The sequence below is a fragment of the Lampetra planeri genome, chromosome 39, assembly GCF_965212315.1.
Source record: "Lampetra planeri chromosome 39, kcLamPlan1.2.h2, whole genome shotgun sequence".
Classification (NCBI taxonomy): domain Eukaryota; kingdom Metazoa; phylum Chordata; class Hyperoartia; order Petromyzontiformes; family Petromyzontidae; genus Lampetra; species Lampetra planeri.
The window spans coordinates 8,997,057-9,022,376 of record NC_136145.1 but is presented as its reverse complement, the minus strand read 5'-3'; the positions used below and the strand labels follow the sequence as shown (position 1 = coordinate 9,022,376).

At 42.9% G+C, this 25,320-nt stretch overlaps 1 protein-coding gene across 2 annotated transcripts in view; it reads left to right on the top strand.

The window, feature by feature from the left end:
* Positions 1-25,320, top strand: part of LOC144731598 (semaphorin-6A-like) — a 146,721-nt gene that overhangs the window by 50,409 nt on the left and 70,992 nt on the right. For both annotated transcript variants that reach the window (XM_078612772.1, XM_078612771.1), the window contains 2 exons: positions 13,617-13,802; positions 15,107-15,236. In XM_078612772.1, the coding sequence (XP_078468898.1) occupies positions 13,673-13,802; positions 15,107-15,236 (260 nt within the window). In that variant the 5' untranslated portion in view covers positions 13,617-13,672. The remainder of the gene's footprint in view (positions 1-13,616; positions 13,803-15,106; positions 15,237-25,320) is intronic.

The window sequence follows — 25,320 nt, the reverse complement described above, 5'->3', positions numbered from 1 at the left end:
TTTCACCTTGTCAGTGTGCATTACTGTGTGCATTATTTATGTATTGTGGGAGTGCATATGTGCCGGGACAGTACGATACATCAATGCTAACCATATTATCAATGTTCTGATGGATCGTATCGATGTATCACATCATGATGATCCGAAGCCTTTTCAGCTGCTCAGTTCAGCGTAACGAAAAGCACCACCTTGCAGCGTATGGCACCGATCGCAGGGTAGTACAATATTAGAAGCTGTGACATGCATATCGGATTTAATGTAATTAGCTCTCCAGCGTGACGGCCAGCACTAATTTCCAAGATTATCGATTTCAGCAATAATGAGTGTAATGAAATTTGTGAGTGGACAGGAGAAGAGACGGCTGGATTGGGCTATTATTGTGCCATTACTTCATTGGCTGGATGAACATTAGCGGCATAGGACCATACATTTGGCTGGTTTATCACATGTTTATATTGGTGCATATGAATAATGCATTGGAATATTTGTTTACAATTACCATGCGTTGTACTTAATGTACCGCATACGGTCAACTCGCGATTAACCGAGATAATGGGTAGGAGGGGTGGCCAGAATAAAACAACAACACAAATAATGCAACAAATGAAGAAAATTATGCTCTAAAACACACGTATTGCTTTATGAATGTAGTTTGGGCTTGAAGACGAATAATAACGTCTGTTTTATTGTTTTTCTTTAAGTAATCGGTTTACCAGCTGACATTTTTGTGGTCACTTGAGCATTGAGTCACTGCCCCTCGGCGAGGGAGGAGCAGCAAAAAATATAATCAGCGCTGCGCACGTGAAAGGTCTGGATGAGTGGTTAATCTGCAATCGTGATAATCGAGAGTCAACGGTCTTAGTCATAATAAAAACCACAGCATTCATGTTTGTATCCGAATCGCTTGTCGTGTACAAAAGAGCCACGTTTTCACATGTGAATAAGGTGTGAGTGCAGTCACGGGCAGCGAGTGAGTTAACAGCTTTGGCGAGGCGGCCAGGCTAATTCCCTAATGAGCTCAGAGGTACGCGCGTGTACACGGCATGCGCACGCATTTACACACAATCACAACCAACTCCTACAGGTATGGCACTCGTCCGTTTAAATGAGGGTCCTTACGCGTGTGTATAAGCGTGCCATGATAATAATAGGTGCTCGCTAACAGCACTTGCCCCAACAGTCTGTTCAAGGCTACGTGCGTGATCTTTGTCTTCGTGTAAGAGTGGCGTGTGCTCACACGGGACGGGCTTTTGGAGCACACGGGCGCATGTACACTTGCGTCACAACACACACACATGAGCGTGTAATTGTTTTTTAATGACATTATAATATGTCATGGTTGCACATGTAGAGAGGATGTTACTGGAGGAACGGTAAACACAATTGTGTGCAGAGTCTGTTGACCGTGTTGCGTGGTGTGCATACGCTTGTTAAACAACAGCGGGTGGGCCCCTTCACCACTGACACAGCTCATAATTGTCCTTTGTATGCGTGCTTTAAACACACATAAGCAGTGTTCACGTGTTTGGAATGTGAAACGGACTCTTTATTTCAACACGGGAATAATGAAGAGGACACTTTCTCCTCCTGTTCCATGTGAGTAGCAGACATTCTCCGCTCAGACATTGTCATGTCTGGTAGCAAGCGTTACACTCCCTGATGTTTAGAGCAATTGAATAACTATATGCAGTACAATCTTTGAAAATATATATACTTTCTTAAATGTTATGTCAAATGAAAGTCGGTGGGGTTCGTGCCCATTTGTGGATGGAAATATGTTCTCAACTAAAACGTTGACGGAAATATATTAAATCAGTATACACTCAGCCAAACTGCAGGGCATCTAACAAACAGTTGTTCAGCTGCGGCGTGTCACTCGTGATGTAATGCATGCCTGGTGGCTGTGCAGAAAACAATTATGGTACTTTTCATTGAGAATTGAAATTAATTATTTTTGGCTCCCAAGATGAGTTTATAGCTGTGTTAAATTGAAATATGAACACGAAACTAATAAACTTCGTCGTGTGGACTGATGGTGCATTGAATGTTTACTGTGCAAGCAGTATTTAAAAATGGTTGCATTCTGAACTTAATTTCCTCTTTTGTAGAAGTTCTCCCCTCTTTCTCAATATGACAAGGCAGCCGTGCAATTCCGTGGCCTTTGTTTCAGGGGAAGGGTTTAAGCGGCTTCTCTCCCCTGAGAGTGCCTTTACTCAGAAGAAAGGCACCAGTCTGTCTGAGGGGGAGGAGGGTAAGTGTTGAGCATAAGGGGGTATCTCTCAGCATACAGTCAGTGGTGCATCCTCAGAGCTCACCGAGGGGCAGCACTGTTTTAACATTGACACAAAAGGCTCCACCCTCGCCACGAACTCTGCCTCCGTGGAGGAGGCCCATGGTCCGAAACGTCTGCCTAATTTATGTCTGTTGTCGTATGGAAGGACGACCGCTGGCCAAAACGATTAGTTATTTATAATGGTAAACCACTGCCAGAGCAGTCTGGTATTTAGTTTTTTTTCCATAACCGTTCAAACCATTGTATTGCTCTTTGTTTAAATAGTGTTAAGAGTGCATCTTTTTAAATACAACTTCTGTGTGTGTGTGCGCGCGCATTGGGAGCAAAAGCAGTGCACCTTGCACTTTTGAGGAAAGACTGTGGTTCTCAGTATCCAGAGCGCAGCGGCAGCTGAGAGTATAACGCGTCATGCTAGTTAGGTACGGCGTTAATCTGGGCCGGATTGCCGTTTGCAGTTTGATAAAAGTATACATTTACTGTATATACAGGGTGGCCTAAAAGTCAGGGTGCATAGAGTTAATTGATGTATTTTAACACTGCCATTATACAATTTTAATTGTTTGTGGTTTAAGTGAATTTTTGATCTATTATCATTATTAATATATTTTTTCGTCTTTCTTTGGGGTCACCTCAAATCTGTCGTTTACAAAACTCGACCAAGGACCCTGAATGAATTGAGACAAAACAATTTATTGATGTTCAAATATTACACTTACAATCTTATTTTTATTTCCTACATTTATTTCAAAAGATAATTCATGCATGCATGAATGTTCATGGGAGTCAGTTTGAACGTTTGCTAAAATAAATATCCTAACTTTTGGGCAACCCTTTAGGTCATTTTCAGTGCAGCTCGCACTGAAAATTACCTGCCCAGGCTTTTGTAAACAAAATACTTCATCCTAGGAGACCTGGATTCAGACAGCCACTGTTAAATCTAAATGAAGACTTGATCCAGAACCAGTTTCCAACATCGCCATAAAATCAGCGTGAGTGACCGTGGTATTTAAGACCATTAGAGGTTGGTAGTGTGTGCGCCACAAGGACCTTGATTTTCTGAAATTCTATTGCAATCGATTTGCGATTGCTGTCGTCATATCTGGCTCATTGTTCAATCATTAGACCGATTCACACCAATAACCCCACACCGCCCGCCTGCCTGTCAGAAACTAAATCGACCAATCACACGATCACATGCTAACCCCCGTTTATGGTACGTCAAAGATGATTGGTGGGTTTTCGGGAAAGTAGGCATTGACAACCGGAGGAAATTGTTCTCAAGATAGGATGAAGCCTGATTATGGGCTCAGTGTAAAGGTGACCCATCTGCGAACACAGCATGCTTTTAATGAAATGTGTTGCGTTCACAATATTTAAGTAGGTTTTTATTGGTGTTTGGTTCAGCAGACTTTGGGAAGAATTGTATGGCAATAATACATATGAACGCTTTTTTTACGTATTCAAGTGCTTTAACTGGAATAATCCCTTCACATTGAACATCTCGTTTGCAAGGGTGTCTAGAGTGTCAATTGACATGTTGTCTATTAATATGCCTAATTGGTAACAAAACATTTTTTAAACGACAATGTCACCAGAATTTCCCACGCCCTGTAGACATGTTAGTGCATTGCTTCAGCAGGGTTTTCCTGATAAACTAATCATAGTGGCAGCACAAGATGTTAAGTCATTTGTCTTTGTGTGCATTCTTGCATTGCATTCTATAAAAGCTTTGGCTCTTAACTTGTAAACACGAGATGGCATCGTACGGTGTAGCCAAAGGTCGTAAAGAGGTCAAGTTTATATGGCTGGTGGCTTTCAATAAAAAGAGTGATTGTGTCCAAACAAAAATAAGGAAACCCAAACTGTGCATCGTGGGTGTAATGCAGCATAATTAGGGAGGGTGGGGGGGTCTGCACGTTCATGTTTGACTGTCCCTGATCGAAAGTACCGTTTAATCTCTTATTCATTTTGCATCTGCCGCCCACTGGGCCAGCGGCTGGTGGCACAAGAGAAGGCGAAAGAAATAGCATCTTCTAGCCTTGATGGAGTCTTATTTAATTTAATCTGATGGGCCCCATGAGTTGATGCCAGCGTCTTGTGGCAGAGATTTTGTCAAGTGACCCAAGGCCAAGAAACCAACCTGAGCCACTCATCGCTACTGTTGTGTAATATTTTAAAAGCAGCTTTGCTATTTCAGTTGCACTTATTTTTCTAATCAAATAGATTTTCTGGTGAGATGAGCAACGAGGGAGTGCTCCTCTCTTGTTTACAGCCCTGAGGCAACAGTGGCAATTCCTTGCTCCTATGGCGGGGACCAGTCTATGCATAGGACAACGACTGTTGACTCCCCAACAAACCGATACTCATTGTATCAACGCATAGGGATGATGGGCTGAATAAACCCTCCACCAGCATTTTAACTTGCAAGCCTTCCGATTTCGAGCCTCTCCTGCTCTATTGCAAACATAGTATATCGTACACAAAGCATATTGCATAGTAGGCCTGCTTTCAATAGAATACCATTTTATATTTTGTTTCTACTTAATGTTGTAATTTGGCTAAGTCATTTTTTTTCACCTTCCAGAATACAATAATGCAGCCGTCACCAGATGACCGGCAATGATAGCTCAGTGCCTGACCACTACAGGTCATTCATTACATGAACCTCTGGAATATGGTGAGCGCCCTTGTAAGCTTAGAGAGGACATCCTTGTATTGTGTTTGTATGCAGGTACACATGCGCATACACTGTGTATTGTGCTTAATCCCTGACTCTATCTGTAACCCCTGGCCCCAGCGCATCTGTACAGGAATGCAAAGAGCCAGGGCATGCTGTTTATATGCATGCCTGTAACCCAGTATACTTTGGAGGATTGGGTTGGTATAATCACAGATTTTGTGAAACTCCCAAACCTCCTGTGCTGCGAGGTAATGGCAGGACAGCAAGTAGGTTTGTAAACACATCTGATGTGGGCACTCATTTATCTGTCAGTGTTATCTCCCCCCGTATGGGTGGGTTTTCTCCGGGTACTCCAGCTTCCTCTCACAAATGCCAAATACTTTTAAAAAGAAGGAATTGGCCAAACATTTCGATTTAAAGCTTTCGTGACTGCAGGGATTCATCTTCTTGGTTCTTTCGGTAAAGTCACGTAGAAGGGAAATAATAAAATAATAAAAATAAAACATAATAAAATAATTCTCACGACGTTTCGGCCACAACGCAAGTAGCCGTACCAAGAAGATGGCCAAACATTCTAATGCATCACCTTTTTGAACAGAAGCTTTTAAACTCACTCAGTATAAATTGCGCATGGGTTGTGACGTGCAAGTGCTGTTAAAAACGTGTTGAGATCAAGACGCTATAATAATCCGCCACAGTCTAGTTTAAGGCTTGATAGTATTTGTGTACTGTACGAGTAAAGTTGCGTACAAACACCTCAATATTTTTGAACGAACAGCATAAGGCCCCCCTCCGCACCTCTAATTAGCACGGTTGGCTACGTACGTCTGTGAAAGAAGTTTTACATACATATGTCATGACAGTAGAGCCTGCATGCGGTGTGAGGGCACTAGTGGCCACGGGTGGTAATGACAGGGGAGTCAGCCTGCAGTGTGAATGCACTAGTGGCCACGGGAGGTAATGACGGGTATCAGTTGAATGCGAAGGGACTGGTGGCTACGGGAGAATGTTCAAGAAGGGAGCGTGGTCAGGTGTTGATATATAAGGGATATGCGTGGGAGACTCTGCTGTTGTAGTGGGATATCTGCCTGATGTCAAGTGAACGTGTCATCAATAAAGTGCCATCTCAAGAGAAGTGTGTCACTCGTCATTACGTATACATCATTTGTTAACGATGAAGGCATTGAAAGTATTTTCTTTGCAAGTGTGGTTATACCCAAAAAAAAACACAATTACATTAGCAATAATAGGAAGTGGCCCGAAGTGTGTGTGCAGCTTCTGTAACAGTTGTTTTGACCAGCCCCTGCCTTGTACATAGGTGCTGTGGTTTACTATAGTTAGGTGCAAGTGTGCCACTGTGTATGCGTAAGGATTTCCTTGTGTGTGTGTTCTCTGTTTATCAGTGCAAATTACACAAACGACCTCCGAGAGGACTGTAGTCAGAAGGTTTTTGTAGTTTATTGAGGGTTAACAACTTGATGCCCTTGCGATGGGACGAATAAACAACATCGGGACGTCACGTTTTACTCCATCGTTCCTATTCTGTAGTGAATGGGGTTTCACGTTCACTTTGGTTTTTCTACAAGGTAAGTCGAACTCAAGAGACCAGGATAAGTCTGATTTGCGAGAGTGACTTGGGCCCTCAAAATGACAAGAGCCAAACAAATAAAATAATATGCAGGAATTTAACAAATGTAAATCAATGAAATAAATATAAAATACAATAATATCACGCAAACATAAATCAATGTAAAATAATACATTCCCAGCAGCGCAGGTGGGCTCCAGCAGATGATTTTTAGACCGATGGTAGTACAATTACAAATTAAGTTACAGGTACATGAAACAGATATAGGGTAATTATTTTACTAGCATGTAAACAGACAAGGATATATGATATCAAATGCAAATGAAGTTGTAAAGAATATCTTGATTTGAAGCTTTAGTGACTGCAGGAATCCATACTCTTTGGTTCTTTCGGTAAAGTCACGTAGGTAGAAAAATATAATTAAAAATAAGATATCACAACATCTCGATCGCAACACAAGCGATCGTCCTCAGGCGGATAAAATAATCCAGCAGTGGAACTGCTAAACCAGGATAAAGAATAGACATCTTCACTTCAAATTGTGATTTGGATGGGAGAGTGAGTAACCAAGGACATTTTTGAAGCAGTGGACTGCTGGACCAGGATAAAGAATAGACATCTTCATTTCAAATTGTGATTTGGATGGGAGAGTGAGTAACCGAGGACATTTTGAAGTGATGGAATTCCAGGAGTTTGGGGCAATAACAGATAATGAGTGAGGACCTTGTACTGTATTTGCTTTCTCCTTGGTACAATGCATTTTAGTTTCGTGGATGTGTTCAAGATTTTCTAGGATTTTGGGTTCTGAATAAACACTTTGGAGTAGAGGTGACAGTGGTGAGTGGAATAGTTTGTAAGATAACGTGTAAGGCAAATCCAAATTGTGTTTAGAGACTTGTGTAGATTGATTTGTATATCATGTCAGCATAATCTAGCACAGTCTAGGATAGGTAATAATTTACATTTATAAGGTGCAATCCATCTAAGGATCTTAGTGTGCCATGCATGAAGTTAGGAATTATAAATACTACCAACGTCCAGAGTCCACTGGGTCATACATGAGAAAGTGTAGGCCAGGCGAAACAGGCGAGTCTTTAGAGAAGACCTAAACAGGGTGAGTGAGCTCGCCTCTCTAACCACTGGTGGGGGAGGGTGTTCTTTAGTCTTGGAGCAGTGCATGCACAGGCTCGGTCACCCCAGGTGTCGAGTCGAGTTCTCGGGACGTGAAGCAGATGTAAATCAGTGAATCGGAGTGGTCGTGACGGTGCTTGCTGGTGTATCAATTGTTGAATGTAAAATGGTGCAAGGCCGTTTACGGTCTGGTATGTTAGCAGCAATACTTGAAAGTTGTATCCGAAACTTAATTTGAAGCCAATGCAGAGATTTTATGATCAGGGTAATGTGCTCACGGGATGAGTTTCATGTGAGCATCCTGGCAATCGCGTTCTGGACCAGCTGTCGTCGGTCCAAGAACTTCATAGCAACCCTGAGTAGCAAGGCCGTAGCCATGGAGTCAACATTGGGGGAGACCAAATCTTCCCGGGGGGCTGGGGGTCCCCCCCCCAGAAAAAAAAATGTAAATTTGAAAACGAATTTCCTGCCTAAAATATAAAAAAAAATGCACTAACACATAGGATTGACTTTTTATTTATTTTTTACAATAATCTCTTATAGTGTGTTGTATTACATTGCTCTGTTTATTTCTTTTTTACCTTTTCTCGTTTCATTGTATGTAATGGCAGAGATTCGGGATTTATAAAGTACAACCATAACCACAATCATATAAACATAAATCTATTTTATAGCAATATATTGGGGGGGACATTTTGAGCATATTTTAATATTGGAGGGGGGATGTGTCCCCCCTCCAATATTAAAATATGCTCAAAATGTGTCCCCCCTCCAATATATATGATAATTACGTCCTTGCTGAGTAGTAACAAAGCATTGCAATAATCCACGTGAAAGAAAACAAGAGGGCGTGCGCTAGTCATTCCAGGTTAGTAGGTGAAAATGTGACGTAAGCGGGCAATGTTTCTTAGGTGAACGAAAGATGTCTGGACCACCTTAGAAACATGCCTATTGAAGGAGTGTGAATGGTCGAAAAAAACGGCAAGGTTTCACGGAGCAAATGGGTACATTATCAATTTCCAGTTTAAGTCACTCAGAAAAGCAGCTGTTTCGGAGATCCGATTATTAAAATATTGCTTTTGGATGTTTTGAGTTGTAGGTATTTCTGATTCAGCAGTGACTTTATTAATTTTATTGAAGTGATGAGTTGTGAGTTAGTTGTAGTGGATTGGAGGCAGAGATGGAGATTTTTCCGTATCATCTGCGTAGCAATGATATATCAGTCCAAGGTGCTTAAGAAGTGAACCCAGAGGTGTTAAATAAATATAAAACAGCAAGGGTCCAAGGAAATTTACATGCTGCTGTGTAGATGTAAATGTCGTGACGCCTGTTGGCCTTTGTGGTCGTTTAAACCCATTACGTATAAGCAAGACTAGGGGTTGGCAACCAAAATAATAAAAAGTGATTTTTTTTTCGAATTCAGTAAAACAAACCCAATATTTCAAGAGCTGCATTGCACGTGATTATGAGACGGTCCTCGATAAATAACGTCATGGAGCATGCGGCTGCAGAGCCGTAGGTTGCCGACCCCACAGCTGTACAAATGAAAAGTATCTGCTAAGTTTAGTTGTGAGGATTGTTCCTCAACATACCGGGAAGCTAAAACAATAATAATTGGTGCGTTCAATGTTTGTACATGTGACAATTACATTATTTTGGCCGTGTTGGGTGGTGAACGGTTACACAACAAATATTTCGCCAGATCATTACGTGGCCTAACCCAAAATCAATTATTACACAAATAGTAAATTAACACGTGTGCCACTCACTGCATGTTTTTACCTTCGACATGTTCTCGTCCCGGTGACGAGATGTTAACTGCCTCGCCTGGTATACAGGAGGTTGTGGGTTCGATCCCGACCCTGGCGCCTATATATTTGGAGTTTGCATGTTCTTCCTGTGGTTGTGTGGATTTTTCTCCCTCTCCGATTTTTCACTCCACATTTAGGAATATGCATTTAGAGTATTTAGCTGTTGTAAGTTTCCACAAAATAAACCACTTCGATGAGCTATCACTTGTAGCCAGGTCGCTTCTGAAAAAGAGCTTATAGCTCCGTGGGCCTTACCTGGTAAAATAAAAACGAGTTTATAGTTTTATTTCTCACGAACCTGACACTGCCTCAGCCACAACAGAAATCTTCCAACACTGAGGGCTTCCGGTGGGGTGTGATGCGGGGCCCCATAAGTGACAGGTGTTGCCTCCAAGGCAGTCGTTGCATTGCGGGTTGACGGCTTGTGGTGTGGCTATGCACAAGAGTCAAAATCACGTTGTAAGGACTTTTCCAACAGCTGCGGTATAAAACCAAGTGTTTCACCATCAATGCCGCCAATCCACGGGAGCTTTTTTATGGTATACGTTGAGCAATTACGTTTTGCAATTACCGGAGGGTCACGGACATGTGCAGAAAGAGGCTTTTGGTATGGGCACAAAGTGGGCTGCTTCCTGACTTATCCTACCCTCTACCCACAATGCCTCACTCGCATCTCTGCGCTGTGAGTGGGTGACGAGGTTTCGGATAAATGCAATGATCGTGAGTATTCTGGATCAGTAGTCATCAATAATTAGACTACGTTACAACCTTAGCAGCGGTAGAGTACAGCTGTGAAACTTGGCTAAGTTCTTATCAGAGCTCACAAGTACAAGTAGCCTAAAGTGAAACTATCTTTAAAGGCTCAGAATATACAAATATATCTTGACGCGATCGGTTGTTTGAGGTCCAATCATGGCGTGGGAATAGTTGCATGACAGTCGCGCCAAAGTAATACCTTACAACTTTGTCCAGGACCGTAGAGGCAAGCTCACATTTTTTAGGCACTTTGCTTGCTGGCGGTGATGCAAAAAAAAACATGCCGTTCGTGGAGCCAGGTGGGCTTTAATGTCAGCCGCGTGCAATGTCTGTGCGATCGGATATACAGCTGTCGATTGCCCCCACCATACGTGTCGCTCAAAGCTTTTAGGATCGGTCTCTGCGGAAGGAAAATATTGTCTTTGTGTGGGTGAGGCTACTGGAGCGAGGTATTATTTTTTTGCTGATACAGCTCTATTGATTGGACGTTTTATCCCACTTTTTTTGGTCATAATTGTCTTGTTGTTTTCATATTATCAAGTGCCTGTGGATAAGGGATGTGTGTGGTTTTTTTAAATGGCACGGTTTTTTTTGCCCTGTGTATGATTCGTAGATGGTTTTCAGATTATTGTACTGGCGCAGTACCTTTAGATCTTTTTTTTTTACATTACAGATACGGTGTGCAATAAAACATAATTGTCTTCAAAACGTATATATATAACCTGCGTAGCTTTGACAAAAGAAATGCTGCTCCATTTTATGACATACTGTACCAAATTTCCTATTAGGTTATTGAGCATTCCTTCACATTTTAGGGTAATATCAGAAAGGCTGTGCACGGTTTGTCAGACTAATCGAGTGCGCTGTATAAGGATCTTTCAATGTGCTAATGTACCTTTATCAGCCGGTGACAGTTTTAAAGAAAAGTTCTGAGGTTATCTTTTTTGCAAGCACTCTCAGAACTGCATGCTGAAGGTACACCCTGACCCACTTTCACAACGCCATCTCTCCTCTATAGAAAAGGGCTATTGCTCATTCGTAATCATCTTCATCATCAGGCCATGATCAATCCACTGCTGGAAGAAGGCCTCCCCAAGCCACCGCCACCTTTAACAATCCAACCAGCACCTAAACATGCACTGATCTCATTGTTCCTTCTCATCATTTGACGTACCCTCGGACACGTTCCACACATTGGCTGCCACTCCGTTTTTATTGTTGGCCATCGTCCATCATCCCTTCTAGCGACGTGTATTGCCCAAGCCTACTTAACTTTTCTTGATGGTTTTGTTAATGCAAATGTTCATTCTCTAATCCATGTATTTCTCTTTCTGTCTCTCACTGTTATTCCAAACGTGCATCTCTCCATGCTTCTCTGCGCAACTGTTACGTTTTTGTTTTATATCTTATGTTAATCATGCTCGTTACGTGGATCTTGTTGATCTTTTTCCAATCTTCTATGTCCTATGGCAATGCTAGTCATAAAAGTAATCAATGCTTATGCTTCAGGTGCACTAAATATTTTCAGAAATAATTCGTATTTGTAAAACTTTCAATAAATTGTCATTCGACCTGTGTTTATTTGGCGATGATAGTACTGCAGCATAAGTGGTGTTTGGGTAAGTGTAGGTTTCTTAGTGTGTTTCATACCAAAAATATACATTTACTGAGATGTAATCATGTTATTTTGGTACATACAGCCCTTGGAACTGCGGTGTTCTCTTTGTGCTTGTTTTACTTCGTTCTTTGAATTGGGCTGTGGTGGATAGTGAGTTTGAAAGTTGATGAGGTCAGTCCGAGATAATTTTTGTATTCTGCTGATTGTGCTTGGCACCACACCCAATTTGTGTGTTTGCGTGCGTGTTCCTTTTTTTTACCTCCCTTTGGGCAGAACTATCGTTGCAAGGAACCTGGCTTCTCATAGCTCATGACTTTAAAACACTCTCACGATTGATGTCAATTGATCTGCAACGCTGCAGAAATGCAGCTAAGACCATTTGGATGTTTTAAGTAGAGCTTTGGCTGCAGTAGTTGAAAGTTTTGAACCTGTTTACTGGCTACTGACTTTCTGGAGATTGGATTAATAACTTTTTGGTTTCTTATCAGAAGTGGTGTGGGTATCTTGCCAGGTTACATAGAGTGTACATTTAAATCCCATAGTTTTCATTCGCATTGCTTTTTTCTCACAGCATAACTCTACAGAGATTGATAGTGTGTGTATGTGTGGAGCGTCTACCATCACAAGTATACACGTTATATCGGGAAGAGGGCAAATTACAGGATTCGTGTATCCTTTGTGTCACATGATTGATGTGATATTTGGCTCTTTGTAGCACAAAGTTGTAGTGGTATTTTTTTTCTGTACCCTCTCCGGAAACCATTCCTTCGATGCAGTGTTTCAATTGTCTTGGCAAAACACCCCAAAAAATTGGTCAGTGTTTGATTTTTCAACAGTTCTGTGTAGCATCCAAAAGGGCCCTGTGGCGAATCAAGTTGAGTGTAAATGTTTGGAAGTGTTGACTTCATCTGAGTTAGTAGGCCCCCATACCACAATCGAAATAACTTGGAATTTAAGGGCTTAGGAATCGTCGTGTATTCTGTCAGTGCCAGTGTTGAGGTGGGTTTTTTTGTGTGATTGCAGCAATCTTTTCCGTGATTGCCTGCTGCTATTTATCACCTGCTCAAAACCGTGCAATCTACTAAAGCCAGCAAGTCTGTAAGATTGGAAAGAATTGGCTCAAGTAGCCGCGTACCCGCAATTCGCTGCAAATTTCATCCTCAATTGTGTCGCACGTAAGGCAGAAAAGCAGATTAACCATTCCTCTTTCAGTTGCCTGGGTGCCATTGGTAAAATGACCTTCATGATGGGTTTCATTTGGCTTGTTGTTTCTTTCACAAGATGCCCACAACTGCTGGTATCGGGGACGGTGTCCATGTGCAGTTTGGTCCCAGTGTAAAATTACCAAGTGGCGGTTCACGGAAAATTTTAATTTTTCATAAAAATAAAAAAGCATTTGAGCCTAGACAGACGTTGACAAATTTTAGCGTTACAGTATTTTATAAAAAAGAAGGTTAAAACACTTGTGATTGATGTGAATTGATCAGCGATGTAGTGCGTGCGCTGCAAGAGGGGGTGGTCCGACACCTATGTGACGATTCTTTAACTGTGAGGGGGGGCGTTCACGAAATCGGTGGGAAATGGACAGTAATCCCACGGGTGACAAGAGTTCACCGTAATTGTAGAGGGCAAAGGCGAGGGTCGAAACGCTCGTGCACGCGGCGTTAGCGGGAACCGGGGACGCGGTGGGGGGTCGACGCCTTCCCTTCACACGTCGTGTCATCGTTGTGACCAATCAGGTGAGCGAGGCGCCGTGCTGAGAGCGACCGGGCGCGGCCCCCCCCCGCGCGTAACGATGGGCCTCGGAGGGGCCCACCTGCCGGTGCTGCCCCCGACGGCCCTCATCCTCCTGGCCCTGCTCCGCCCGACTCCGCTCTGCTGCTTCCCTGAGGACCCCAAGCCCATCAGCGTCTTGGACGCCAAATGTGAGTGTCCGTCCGTCCTGCCCAGCCCCCGCCGTGCCTGCTTGTGTGGTTAAACGTTTTCCGTAAACGGTGTGTACCTTTCATTCATAACGCTGTTGTCAAAGTCCATTATTGTCACCATGGGAACTGGTCACATGGGCAGTTTGATGGTCATAAATGTGAAAGTCAATAGTGTGATGTTTTATTAGATGCTATTCTGTGTATAGTATTTTTATAGTATTATTGCTGTTCCATGAAATGTACTACTATTGCTGAACTAATTTGTAATGGTAGGTTTTTACCCTTTTAACTGGTACAAAACTGACACCTTTATTCAAGGCATCATGTTTGCAATGACCACAACACAAGTAGTCAATAAAGCAAACAAAAAGAAGCAACTCTGATAAGGATAATAATATGCACTGTCATTGAAGTTGATTGGCCCACACCCGAGACGGCTTTCTTTAGAGCCTAGTCCCCATTGGTGTAGGGCCAGATGACACCAGAAGACGTACGCCTTCTGGTGTCATCTGGCCCTACACCAATGGGGACTAGGCTCTAAAGAAAGCCGTCTCGGGTGTGGGCCAATCAACTTCAATGACAGTGCATATTATTATCCTTATCAGAGTTGCTTCTTTTTGTTTGCTTTATTGACTACTTGTGTTGTGGTCATTGCAAACATGATGCCTTGAATAAAGGTGTCAGTTTTGTACCAGTTAAAAGGGTAAAAACCTACCATTATATTTTGCCACTGGTAAAAGAGATCTCATAGTGAACTAATTTGTGTTTTACAAAGAGTATTTTTTATTACATTTCACAATTTTAAATGTTCTATGTGTAAATAATTATAGTGGTCAACTTTGGGTACTGTTAAAATGTTTCATTATTTTAAAAGAAAGATTTAAAACAAGTTCATCTTTTTGAAAGAAAAAAACTCCATTCTAAAATGCAGAATGATGTATTTTAAAATTAATACGACGCTACCTTTACAGTTAAATATAAATTCTTGACACACAACACATTCTGATTAAAGGAATAGGTCATTCAAACTCCTTGTACACCTGATGGATGCATTCAAGGCAGCGGTGACCTTTCTCTGTTAATAAAACGTGTCTTTTAATTTTCCAGGCAATCTGTTACATTTGCAGATTTATTGTTCTTATCAAATGCCCTTCCTTGCCACCGAAACTGCAAGGAAATGGAATTGGAGCCGTCGATTTACAGCCTGGTGGAGACTCCGGAAGATAATTAAAAATCTCGGTGCTAGGTCTGTGACCACAATAAATCGGCTTTTTGTTGTTTTTATGAAATTTTCTCGTTGACAGATAGCAGTCGTTACCCGGTGTTTCTGGGCCACCGGGTCCAGGAGAACGACAGCATTGGGGAGACCCGTTCACACCGCCTCGATTACCAGCTCATGTTAAAGCTCGATCGTTTGCTGCTCGTCGCTGAGAGGTACATTAAACACGCGGCTATCCATCACCCAGCCTTCGTTCTCCATTATCTCGGATCCTTTGTCTTTTGTGTGCTGACTTATTAAAAAAAACCTTTCCCTCCTTCAATAACCTCATCATAGCTGTCGCTTTTTTAATAGGAAAAATCTTGCAGTTGGCGTGAAATATGCGCTCGCCAAAAGTCCCCCCTAATTGCCTCACTTATTATTCCAAAGATGGATTTGCGAGCGATAATTGCACTTTGATTATTCGCAACAATACATTTTATGAGCATGTAAAAGATACGGTATTGTCGGTAAACATTTATTGTGTATAGTACTGGAAATATACTTTTGTGTTTTCCTTTCCTATGAATTCTTTTGTGAATAATCTGTTCAAGAAATTATCTTGTACAAAATAAGTCATTGTGCCAAGACTGATCACGTGTCCCCTTCTTAGTCCGACATAATATATATGATACCCGTAAATCCTTCACCCAGGGAAGAGCATGCGTTCCCATATTTGTCAAAAATCGTTTTACCATTGCCGTATAGGGTGCTAATAAGTATATGCCACCCATGTCCCATTATTTCTCACGTAGTTATCTGTTTCAATCTTTTTTTCAAAGAAAGAATGTCCACTACTGCATTGAAAACTGCCACCAAAACTATATTCCTCCTAATAACATAGCCAGCATGTCCCCTGGTATTGTTATTTATTACGGCACTGAAATGCCCGAGCACGCGTTATGCGAGCGTAGCATTCCCACGCCTTTTTACATTGTGGGAAAAGGGCACGGCTATGAAATAAAGAATAGAAAGAAGCGCGCGTTTGCATCGCAGCATGGCGCTCTCGTTAATGTGGGGCCCCACTGAATGGAAAGGCGCTTAAATAATAGATCGCATATGAGATAACTTTACATCACAAGCAGGCAGCCCGGCTGCAGAGGCCCTCAGCCTCTGTATGGGGGGGGGGGTTAATGCGTGAGTGCGGCGACATCCACCAACGATGCCATTATCGCACTGTGAGTGATCGTTGAGTGTGTTGGGCCCTCATAAGCTCAGGAAACCCATCGTGGCTGATTGAGGTGAGTGCCTTTTTTTCTCTTTATTATTTTTTCACTCCTTGCAGTGACATATCTAGAGGTTCGATAATTGGGGCGGCAGAGGAAGGTGGCAGTACACAATGTGATGAGGTCTTGCCTATCAACATGTCTAGCATGTGCTGTATGTGCTCTAGATGTTGGAGACTTGTGGGATTGCTGTTAGTGTCAAGGTTTTGTGTTTGTTTTTTTGCAAGTGGAAGGTGGGAGTGTGGTGGTTAGCCCGCACTGTGCTACAAACCTGACCCGAATTCCGCTCCTGCTTGTGGGAAAAATAAGTGGCGAATATCTGAACTGTGGCTGGGCCTCCCCTAGGTCGACTCATCCTTAAATAAGTACCTGGTGCTGTGTGTAAACATCAGCACTGGGGAGACAAAGGGTGGCTCGCCGTGATGTTGGCCACCTTACGTGCCGTGTTGGCCTTCATAGGTGCTCGCTAATAGTGCTTGCCCCGACAGTCTGTTATGGCTATACAGGGGATCTTTGTCTTTGTTGTTCTATGTTCATCTGTCTAGCAGGACACGGTGTTCTAAATTTCTTCTAAACTCAGTGTTCCTACAATGGGGCACCTTGTGTATCATGCACTAAATTGCATATTTGTTCTGAAATTGTTCCTGCAAATGTTTTGGGTTTTTTGTCACAGAATTTACGTGTGAACCCTTTCAAATTGTGGCAAAAAGAGGCAAGGGCCCAAATAGCTGAGTTTCGTTGTATTTATGTTTCTGCGTTTTCATGGCAGTGGTTAGTAACATCGACAGCACACATCTACACACTTGCAAATGTGCGCTTCGCAGTAGGCGGTCACCGACTGTGCCACACACGAGTCGTACATTCACATTAGGTTGGAATAGAGTGCACTCGGTGTTTGTCTTCAAACGGGCCGCTTTTCAGCCTTTTTGCATTTGTATTCATCGTGGAAAGGCTTATGTTAGAACCGTGATTTGGTGCCATTCAAGGGTGGGATTGCCAGTCTGTTCAGACACACACCTTGCTCTGTGGCTTTGGAGTGGTTGCTGTGATGAGATGTTTCTTGATTTGACAAGGTGAAAATGCTCTTTAGTGTTTTGACCTCGACGTCGTAGCTTGCTTTGATTAGGGTATTGCTCTTCTTGTCACCTCTTTTAGCAGCGGTGGTGAGGAAACTTTGGCCCGTTTCATAATTATTAAGCTCAATGTGTCTCTCCCAGCCGCTGCTCAATTTTACTGTCGCTGTGTTTATATGTACTTTTTAAAAAGTTAACGTTCAAAAATCTGCCGTTGGTTGTGTGCATTTCTGCAGTTTATAGTTTTCTTAATGTGCGCCCTGCTATCTTAGCCGTTGTCGAACTTTAATCTCTTCTCAAGCACATATTACAGTCAGGAGCATTGTCATCCAGCCAATAGTGTGTGCATGTATAAGACGAGTCATCTTTGCCAATTTCCTTGTATGGGTTTGGAAGAGCTAAAAGAATGATATATTTCAACTTTATAAATGATAAAGTTTATACTGGCGTACATTGTCCAGTATGTCTATCCAATACTAATTGGCATGTTTCCCTAATATGCTGCAGTCAAAAACAACCACATCTTACTGCACGTGTATTATTTTCTCGTCAATGCTTAAATCCTGTCTTGAAGGCAGGATGAACACAACTGTGTGTGTTTGTGTGCACAATGTGTACTGCACCCCCTTTGCTTCTATACAAGGAGTGCCCTGTCCATTTTGACATATTTGCTCTGCAGATAATGGAAATGGGCACGTGATAATGTCAACCTATGTCCAATTCTACAATCTTGCCCCTTTATCAAAACGGCCTTTGCATGGAAAGAGGAGAAAAGTGAATGTGTTACTTCATCCATCATTAGTTGACCTACCACTCCAAGGTTGCGTCGGAATAGCCCACATAACTAGCACAACTTTGCAGATATTTTTAGTGTCAATGTGTACTCCTCCCTGCAGTGGGAGTCTGCCGTACCTAAGGAATTCAGAAATAAAGGGGCACATGCTATAAATAACAAGATGCTCAAGTGTTTAAAGGGAAAAAAAATCTCCACAGCTGTTTGCACAATACTGCCCCTGATTGCCAATTCTATTGCGATTCTCGTATAAGTCCCTGAACAGCGGGGTGGAAAGGGACTTGAGCTGCGCTTGAGTGTAGTTGAGTGACCTATTTAAGAGGGCACTGTGGTATAAAATAGAGGCCTGGGCCTCCACAGCTTCTATCAAATTCCCTGCTGTTTTATCAGCCCATTGGAATATGTTTTTAAGTGAGCCTCCCTTATGCAGAAACTACTTGATAAGATCGCCCATGTGTGTGCATGCGTGCCACTGTGTGTCTGCGTAGTTTCATTTCTGCTGTCAGCTCATTGCTTTGCCATAGTAATGGCAGCTTGGTGGTGGCATTTCCTGGCCAATTAAATCAATATCTATTTAGAAATGTAAAAAAATATGAATACATTGAAAATTTCATGTTTGCCTCAGGATATTGTCTTCTCCCGTTTGTATTCATGCACATTCCATTTCAATCTTATTTTCTCTGAGATCTGGGAAAAAGGATATGTTTAAAACACCACCATCACTTCTGTCAGAAGGCCATTATGTGCCAAGGGATATATGGTTATCGGTGTTATAATCTGCAAACATCATTGCTGTATTCTCAGACGTTCTGGTAAAATACTCCCAATTCAAAAACATTTCTCTTATATTTTTTTATGCACAGCGGTTGTTAGCATTGCTAGGATTTCACACAGTGAGGAGAATGCTTTCCTTTCGAGTTGGCTTGGCTGCCTTATTGTAGCCAATATCAAACGAAACTCAAGTGTACAGTGTGATGAATTGTCCGCTTTATTGTGATGGGTTGGTAATACAGATCTTGCACGTGTTTGCTTTCCAAAGACGGTCCCCAAAACCCACAGGGCTTGATGACATCGTGGCTGACTTATTTTTGTGAAGATTAAAACTGACGCACCTAGAAATTGAGTTCTCAGCTTTACACCGCGGTACAGGATTGCTAGGTTTACCTACATTTTAAGCGGCAACCTTGTATAGTGGAATTTTGAATTTAGATTCATTAGTTGACGATCAGATTTTTTTCTCTCTTTCCCCCCCATATGCTTGCTTTCTCAGAAGGATCTTTCCTGACATAGCCATCGTAGATGTACTTGTGCATTGTTCTAGAGCAGGAATCGTTGCTTCCAAAATGTTTTCGCAACACAAACACAAAACAACTGTTAAGCCATCTGGGTGTGGCTTTATTCTAGGATCTACTTGTTAGTCTTTGCGAACAGGAGTAAAACATTCGGTTTTTCAATGCATATAAGCGCTTTAGGGTACCCGGGTTGAATTTTGCAGTCCTGTTTCGCACCCAGAATTCTGCAAGGAAAGGTCGTGAAACGTAGTTAAGCTTCCACATTTACAGACAATGGGCTTCAAATCGACACCAAATTTGTACACTTAGCTTAAAAATGTGGATGTGTATAAGATTCAAAGTGGCACGTACAAAGACCCCCCCCATATAGCATGTTAAAGGTCCCATAGATATGTAACAGACTGGGCAAGTGCTGTTAGCAAGAACCTATGAAGGCCAGCACGGCACACGAGGGGGTAGGTGGCCAGTGCCACTCTCGGCCGCCTTTGTCTCCTGAGTGGTGATGTTTACACACCACACCAGGTACTCATTTGAGGCCAAGTTGATCTAGGGGAGGCCCAGGACTCGTTAAGATGATTGTCACCTGGTCTTGGCCATGAGCGGGAATTGAACTCGAGCCGTCAGTTTCGTAGCACAGCGCGCTAACCGCGACACTACCGCTCCCCACAGAGTGGCATATATACATACAGACAACGCAAGACTTATATATATTTAAGTACACGTTACATGTGTACTGACCTTTTTGTAGTTTTGCATATTTTCTCAGGGTGCTTGGCCTGCTAGGTGAAAACCACCACATTGTATGAATATGCTTACGAAAAGGTCAGAGTACATTTTTTTCCCACTTGAGAACACGAACTAATGCAAAATTTAAATATCCGTGAAAAGTTGAGCTGGAATTTCTCGGTTAAAGTTAATGCAATTGGAGACGTGAACATTTCTTTCAAACTTTATTTAGCAGGAAGGAGCTATCTAGTGGTTATAAAAATTACTAGTGGTGTGTTATGTTTATTTCATGCTCGTAACCCCAAAACGTCCCAGAGTGTATTCACTCAATCATTTTACTTCAGATTTTTTTTTCTCCAGCCCCCCACACGCCCCCCGACCGCTTGGTGGACGAACGCACGCAGATGGCTGGCCAGACGGACTGACAGGATGGAGACATGATGAGACTAGCCCTCCAGTCGACCAGCTCTGGGGATAAATAGAGGCCCTATCTCACTTTGGCACCGGCTGGCAGTGCACGCGCACCAGTGCGTGTCATCCCACGGCTGCTGCACGGGCAGATGTTGGCTGCGCACATAAAGTGATGACACCTTCACACTCGACAGACTGGGCTGACTTCTCGCTTAATTGGGCCGAGCAGAGCCGTCACGTAAAAAGTTGCTTCGTAGTGTCGCACGGGTGACAGTTTGCAGCAGGTTAGGCAGTAATATTAAGTCTTGGATATTTAGTTGCCAGTGCAGTAATCCAACTTGCCCAGAGGTCATTGTGCTTATTGTGTAGGTTGGTAGGTAGGTGGGTCGGGGATGGGAGTGGCGGTTGAGGGTGTTGTATCGATGGCCACACAGCATGTGACAAGGCACGAGTGTATTATATGCAATTGTATCTTCCTGTGGAAGTCAGTAGGGCACTCAGTGCAGCATGCAATGAGGAACTGCACCACGGGGTAACGGCATTGACGTTGGTTGAAATCCTAATGTGTGAGAGACCTGCATCGCCAAAGGCATTGTGTTACCATCAAAGTCGTGTCTGCTGTGTACACGTCGGCCGTACCCTTCAAAAGGTTTTTATGTTCATAATGTAGTGTACACGCCAAGAACTACAGAGATTACTTTATTTGTCTGACACACACTATTTTTGTGGGAATCTTTCAGAATTTCACACGGTCACTTCTCCTCGCTAGCTCTTTGACCGTTTATACTTTACCTCTGTGCTCAGTATATTTGCTCGACATGCTGCGGGCAATGAAATAATTTACTGAAAAAGTTGGTAAGTTGTCACATTTTGTTTGCTTTTCATTACCATAATAAAATACCTGGTAGCACAAAATCGCACTGTGAATTTATTAAAGAAAAATAATGGAATATAAATAAATAAATTCCAGGTATATAAAGTCCCAATTTTACAAAATGGAATATCTAATGTCTGTTTCAATTTGGAACAAGCTTCTTTCTAGAACATAATTATGGCTTATCTGCTTTGTTCAAATCCTGAGCATGCGTCATTGTTATTCCACATAACAGTGCAGCTCTCCACGTGATTTATACTTCATTCTGACTGTCATTGTGCCCGGTCACACAACCAAGACCCACTTGTGAATAAGAGATATCACCTGGTACATTTAAGAACCAGAATAATATCCCTATTCACCAAATATATTTATCGGTGTATTTTTTTTATTTCTTTGTTCATCGTTTAATTGCAGTAAAATGTGGCTCTTCAGCTGCACTGAGTGAAGCATACATTTTTTTCTTAACTAATATGCTGCCGGGGTGTAACAGGTCAGCACACTGGGCTTGCAATCCAAAATTCGCTGGTGTAATCTCCCGGCACGGCAGTTGAAACAATGGGGCAAGTTTCTTCATTCCCCTCCCCCCCCCACCTCTTATCCACCCAGCAGGTGAAATGAGTACACCACAGTCAAGCAGCAAGTCGTGAGTGGTGGGGTACAATGTAGATACTCCCACCTCCAGCAAGACACCGGGCCAAAAATGGCCTCTAAAGGGGTTTTCTAGATTTCCCTTTCCTGGAGGCTCTTCTGCCAACAGTGCCACGAGCAAGCAATTTCATGGCTGCGCCTTTACCCAACAGTGACGTCACTGTCCAGTACTGTAAACAGTGCTGGAAGTCCTGAACTGCAAGCTGCTTAAAAGGCCCAAGGGAAAGCGCAAGTCTGAGATAAAATGTCATCAAGGTTCTGATGTAATCAGCTGTGGATAAAAACAATGGATACTCGTGGCTTGTAACCACTCCGAATTGAATTCCTAAATAGGCTTTGAATTTCAAACTAGCTTGCAATTAGATTTTCCCTACAGACCCTCTGGTGGACGAGTAGATGCCACTTAGACATTGCATCTCGCTCCGTGGTTGAGCACGGAATGTGATGGCTTATTTCGCATATACAAAACTCTGGGAATATAAATGTTTCTTAACTCTTTTTTAAACTTCCTACATGCTCGATATAAGAATTTTATTCCACAGACTTATCAAATAGCTTGGCAAAGATAATGCCCCGACGAATAATATCTGCCAAGAAAATGCAGCTGCCTTTTCTGTCATTCAGGCTGATGAATGTTGCCAACACCTCCAACTTTATAGTTAACATATATGCATACAATAGTTGGCGCTCTGAAATTAAATCCTGGATCTACACAGCTATTTAGAAGCATCCTCTTCTCAGAGAGCACGGAAAGTTTTCGCCTTGAAAATGGGGCCAATAGCCAGTATACAAGAGGATATTCAAATTAATCAGAAAAGAAATAGGATTACTTGCAATTTCTGCAGAAGAGAAAATAAACTTAAATTTTGCGTCAGTTCTTTTTCATCCACAGTATCCTATCGGTTTGTATTGCACACAGATTAAAAGATTTGTTGGCAACTCCTGGGATTTTAAAATGTATTTTTACCGCATTGTTTGTTTACATGTAAGAAGGGGCATTAAGGGATCAGAAAAAAAGCATTAGCCGGGGATTTTAAAACATTGACAAAAATGCCATATTACGTGTGGTTTGGTAAGCCTTTCTGTCTCGTGAAATTTACAGTCTACGTATCAAAATAAAAATAGCTTGGATGTCATGGTGTTGCACACTAAGCACAATAAAATGTCAACCATGTGATATCCACACAACTTCCAGCCTAGGAAATTATCCGTGCCATTTTAACTGCTTTTAATTCATTAGAATATGCCTCACAAAGGTTATGGCTTAAGCCCACTGAAATTACTCCTTTTGTCTCCCTCATATGTGAACCAATTTTATTTTTACACAACCATTCCCAAATGGCTCAGACCCCATGATATTCGCAGGGTTAAAAAAACATGATCACATGTTTTTTGACCGAGGTGAAATGTCATATATATTGTTTCAGGATGAATATCGTAGAGACTTGGTTCTTTGCAGTCAGAATAAGCACGCATTATTCCCCCGTCGAAACTTACTCACTGGAAGATAAACTCCTAGATGGACAAGTATGTTTTATGGTGAATTAGAGTTCCACAACCGTAATGAACGATGCAATCTTTATTTAGCCATGAAACCCTCACTGAGTGCAAAGACTATTTTTCAGCAGTGTCCTTCTTTGTGATAGTTGGCCAGTCCGTTGCGAGCATTTTTGTGCGTGCGAGGAATTCAGATCGCTTAAATAAATCAAAGGGTACAAGGAAATTGCTCATAACAGGTTTTTTTGGGTTAGATCACGTAAATATGAATGCGTCGTTAAACCCGCTACCACCCGACACAGCCAATTAGTAAGGTTTGTCACGTAATCAAAACATGCCAATTCATGACTGGTACAGCACACCAATGTGTTGGAGCGTAAACCCACAACATTTTAAATTCCAGCACCATGACATTTCGTAATTTTGAACGAAACAGGAGCATTTCTCCACAAATGTGGCTGTCGCCTGATGGTGCTCGTAATTACTGGAGAAACATCGTACTCGAATTGTAAATGCTGTGGGTTTACTCACCAACACACCGGTGTGCCGTACTAGTAACTAATTGGCACGTTTTGTTTACGTAACAAACCTTACTTATTGGCTGTGTCTGGTGGTGGCGGGTTTAACGATGCATTTATATATATGCGATCTAACCCAAAAAACCTCTTATGAATAATATTGGTCGTGAAAGCCTACATGTTAAAGGAAAAAAAACTATCAACATTCCATGCAGAATTTCAGAGCCTACCTGCTGTACTCCCAACTACCAGCCACCTAGTCCAGTATGTTGGGTGTCTCGTGCACACACTGACGAGGTCTGTGCGATCCACAAACGCCCACCTACTGGAGCACTGGATTCACAGATGTGTGTGACCATCGCGCCCCCTAACCCGTGTTTAATCGCCCTCCCTCCCACCCGCGGCGCTTACTTTCGGATTCGTTTCGCATGTGGGTGTCCAGCGAGGCCCGCGTGTTTTAGGTAAATGGCTTTTCAGGATAGCCCGCTCGCTTGACGCGCCGGTCGCCAGCGCTTCTCCCCCCCCCCACCCACCGCCATCGCGCCGGCTGCAGGCGCCACCGTTCAATCTGACCGTGCCGTGAGCAATCTAGCGTCGTGCGCCGAGCTGCTCAAATTATCCCATCCCATCCACCCCCACCCCCGCCAGCTCTCCGGGGAGCTGCGGGAAATGAAATTGATGAAATCGGGAACATCAATCGTAAGGCCCCTCATCCCCACCTTCCCTCCCACCCCTCCACCCCCACACTCCGCTCCTTATGCCACCGTGAAAAATCTGATTTGGGGGCATCTGACACTCACGCTTCAGTGCGGTGACAGGGTCTCACACACTGCCGCTCTGTTCCCGCTTGTAACGGAGGCTTGCTGGGGTGGGGAGAAGAGAAAAATCACAAGAGATACTGTCGAGCTGTCCATTCAAGCTTATCTGTGCAGGGGAGGGATGGTGGAGCAGGGTGCAGCCATGCACTTTAAAGCTGCCCGAGATTTGGTGCGGGCATTTGTTTCCCCCTGCTTGGCAAAGATAAGATGGAGCTCTTTGCCCAAATGTTCAGTCCCAGTCCCTCCCATCGCCCGCTCTTTCCACACCGGTTGCCAGCTGCCTCCTTAAAGCTGCCCTGGCCTCGCCCGGAGCCCCTGCCCCCACAAACCCCATCAGCAGCCTCTCACCAGCACTGCAGCTGACATGCTACGTGCACAGCA